This window comes from Haliotis rufescens, unplaced genomic scaffold (assembly GCF_023055435.1).
Source record: "Haliotis rufescens isolate VD_foot unplaced genomic scaffold, xgHalRufe1.0.p SCAF_7, whole genome shotgun sequence".
Lineage (NCBI taxonomy): Eukaryota > Metazoa > Mollusca > Gastropoda > Lepetellida > Haliotidae > Haliotis > Haliotis rufescens.
Window position 1 is genome coordinate 4,933,421 of NW_025964361.1, and position 3,257 is coordinate 4,936,677.

The 3,257-nt window shown below is 47.1% G+C and overlaps 1 protein-coding gene across 1 annotated transcript; it reads right to left on the minus strand.

Annotated features, from left to right (window-relative positions):
• Positions 1 to 1,909: 1,909 nt before the first annotated feature.
• LOC125376090 (probable serine/threonine-protein kinase kinX) lies at positions 1,910 to 2,449 on the minus strand. Its single transcript, XM_048387686.1, has one exon. It carries the CDS (start codon positions 2,447 to 2,449, stop codon positions 1,910 to 1,912), a length of 540 nt encoding a protein of 179 aa, XP_048243643.1.
• Positions 2,450 to 3,257: the final 808 nt, after the last annotated feature.

Consider the following 3,257-nt stretch of genomic DNA (forward strand, 5'->3'; position numbering starts at 1 on the left):
GAGAGGTGGGAGGGAGAGAGAGTGTGTGTGTGAGAGAGAGAGAGTGTGTGTGAGAGAGGCGGTTCTGCGTGTATGTGTGAGGTGAGAGAGGGAAAGAATGAGAGGTTTGAGGGAGAGAGAGTATGTGTGTGTGAGAGAGAGTGTGTGTGTGAGAGGGGGGGGGGGGGTCTGTGCATGTATGTGTGAGGTGAGAGAGAGTGTGTGTGTGAGAGATGGGGGTCTGTGCATGTATGTGTGAGGTGAGAGAGAGAGAGAGAGAAAGAATGAGGTAGAGAGAGAGAGAAACACGAGTAACGCTATGGCTGGTGGGAGAATGTGGTACGTGCACCGGTACATCAAATCTAGAGCATTCCTAACCAGTGACAACATCAAAAACATAGGAAGGAAAAGAAGTATAAAAAGCCCCATAACAACAACTCCGGTGCAGGACAGACCTCTTGATATTGTCTTTCGCGATATCATCTCCGCGTCACGCCAGGTTCCCATACCCCATGCTTCCTGTGCAACCCCGACTGATGCGGGTCAGCTGGGTACAATGTGCAACCATCGACTGATGCAGGTCAACTGGGTACAATGTGCAACCATCGACTGTTGCAGGTCAACTGGGTACAATGTGCAACCATCGACTGATGCAGGTCAACTGGGTACAATGTGCAACCCCAGACTGATGCGGGTCAGGTGGGTACAATGTGCAACCCTCGACTGATGCGGGTCAGGTATCTCAATGTGCAACCCCCGACTGATGTGGGTCAGGTATCTCAATGTGCAACCCCCGAGTGATGCGGGTCAGGTATCTCAATGTGCAACCCCCGACTGATGCGGGCCAGGTGGCTCAATGTGCAACCCCCGACTGATGCGGGCCAGGTGGCTCAATGTGCAACCCCCGACTGATGCGGGCCAGGTGGCTCAATGTGCAACCCCCGACTGATACGGGTCAGCTGGGTACAGTGTGCAACCCCCGATTGATGCGGGTCAGGTGCCTCAACGTGCAACCCTCGACTGATGCGGGTCAGGTGGATACAAGATGCAAGCCCCGACTAATGTGCAACCAGGCCGGTGTCATGTATTCCGGCGGCGTGGGTGGTTGCTCATTGATCAGCCCCTTGGTGTTTTGTCCCGACTGTATGTTTTACAGTCTGACGTGAGGCATTGCTGATTCCGGCTTAAATCAACATTCATTCGTTAGTAAAAGCGGCGTAAAAAACATACCCACTCACTCGCTCCAGTGAAGGTAGATATATGTGAGACCCGTGAAGATCCGGGCTAGAAAAGGTCTTCAGCAACCCATGCTTGCCGTAAAAGGCGACTATGCTTGTCGTAAGAGGCCACTATCGGGATCGGGTGGTCAGGCTCGCTGACTTGGTTGATGCATGTCACCGATCCCAATTTCGTGTTTCGATGCTCATGATATCAATTACTGGGTTGTCTGGTCCAGACTCGATTATTTACAGACCGCCGTCATATAGCTGGAATATTGCTGAGTGCGGCGTTAAACAACAAACAAACAAAACACAAGTGCTGTTATTTCTGATTCAAAACACAAGTACTGTTGATAATGACATGTCGATTTTTTGATCGAAACATGAATCCCTGTGTCAAATGCGATACACAAATACCAACAACAAACCAACCATCCAAGATATATATGAGAGCTATATCACGACACATCAAGAATGTGGTTTACATGTACAGAATCGACCCGATGTCTTTAGCGACAAGGAGCGAACACACTACTCTATGGGCTACCCGAAGCACGTAGAACCAGAAGCATGGCGATAAGCTTAGTATCAGAATGAATAAGTAAGAATAAGCAAAGAGTTAAACAACTCATAAGCATATTTTAAGTGGAGGACATATGGACGGGACACCTTCCTACAGACGTCCCAATGGGTTTCACGGGCTCTTCACGTTACACGGGCTCTTCACGTTTCACGGGCTCTTCACGTTTCACAGGCTCTTCACGTTTCAAGGGCTCTTCACGTTTCACGGGCTCTTCACGTTTCACAGGCTCTTCGCGTTTCACAGGCTCTTCACGTTTCAAGGGCTCTTCACGTTTCACAGGCTCTTCACGTTTCACGGGCTCTTCACGTTTCACGGGCTCTTCACGTTTCACAGGCTCTTCACGTTTCAAGGGCTCTTCACGTTTCACGGGATCTACGAGTTTCACGGGCTCTTCACGTTTGACGGGCTCCTCACATTTCACGGGCTCTTCGAGTTTCACCAGCTCTTCACGTTTCAAGGGCTCTTCACGTTTCACAGGCTCTTCGCGTTTCACGAGGTCTTCACGTTTCACGGGATCTACGAGTTTCACGGGCTCTTCACGTTTGACGGGCTCTTCACGTTTCAAGAGGTCTTCACGTTTCACGGGCTCTTCACGTTTGACGGGCTCTTCACGTTTCACGAGGTCTTCACGTTTCACGGGCATAGAAAAGGTTGATGGGGAGGACATTGTCAGATTTTACGTTTCGGCAACCAAACTGATATCCGAGGCAATTCCATATTTTAACTTGTACCATATATCCCCGTGTTTGTTCAGGTGACCACTTGACCTGCGTTTGCATGTGTTTGTGACGGGGCAGGATACGCTGACACCTTGTACCATCACTGTTTGATAGTGATTCATAACATATATTGTCAGGATCGTACAAAGAATCCGATTTTAGCAGACATTTCTTAAGATATTGGAAAGGGCTTTGTCACATGTCTCGAAACACAAGTGCTCGGCGACAAAACATTCTCCAATATCACAAGCTAATATTTTGTCCATTCCGTACGTTGTGTTTATACATCACCTGATTACGTAACTGCAGGTTTTTTACAATGAAAATATTCACAACAAAAATGTAATCACGTTTCTTTCAAGACGTGACCATAAGACATTAATGGCGTAATGGAATGTCCTGACGTAACATGCACTTCTATTGGAATAAGCTATTTGCCTAACGAAATATTGCAATAAAGGTTTTCACGTAGACACATTTAAGGCATTATGGGCCCTGCTGACAGATTATAAGGAATCCTTACATTCGCACACTAAAAATATAAATCATTAACGTATCATTTGTGAGAGAACCAAGTCACGACTTACCAATATCTCAGATTAACTTTACAGGAAAGTATTGCAATAATGTTTCATTAGGAAGACCTTGCGAGACGAGGAATGGCTTGCCACTGAACACGAATTGTAGTAATTAAATATGAGAAAAACAAACTGGTTTTTAACATAAGACTGTCGTAATGTCACTAAAACCCATGTA

Coding starts and splice junctions, on each gene's coding strand:
- LOC125376090 (XM_048387686.1), bottom strand. CDS start 2,449: ATGTCCTCCCCATCAACCTTTTCTATGCCCGTGAAACGTGAAGACCTC.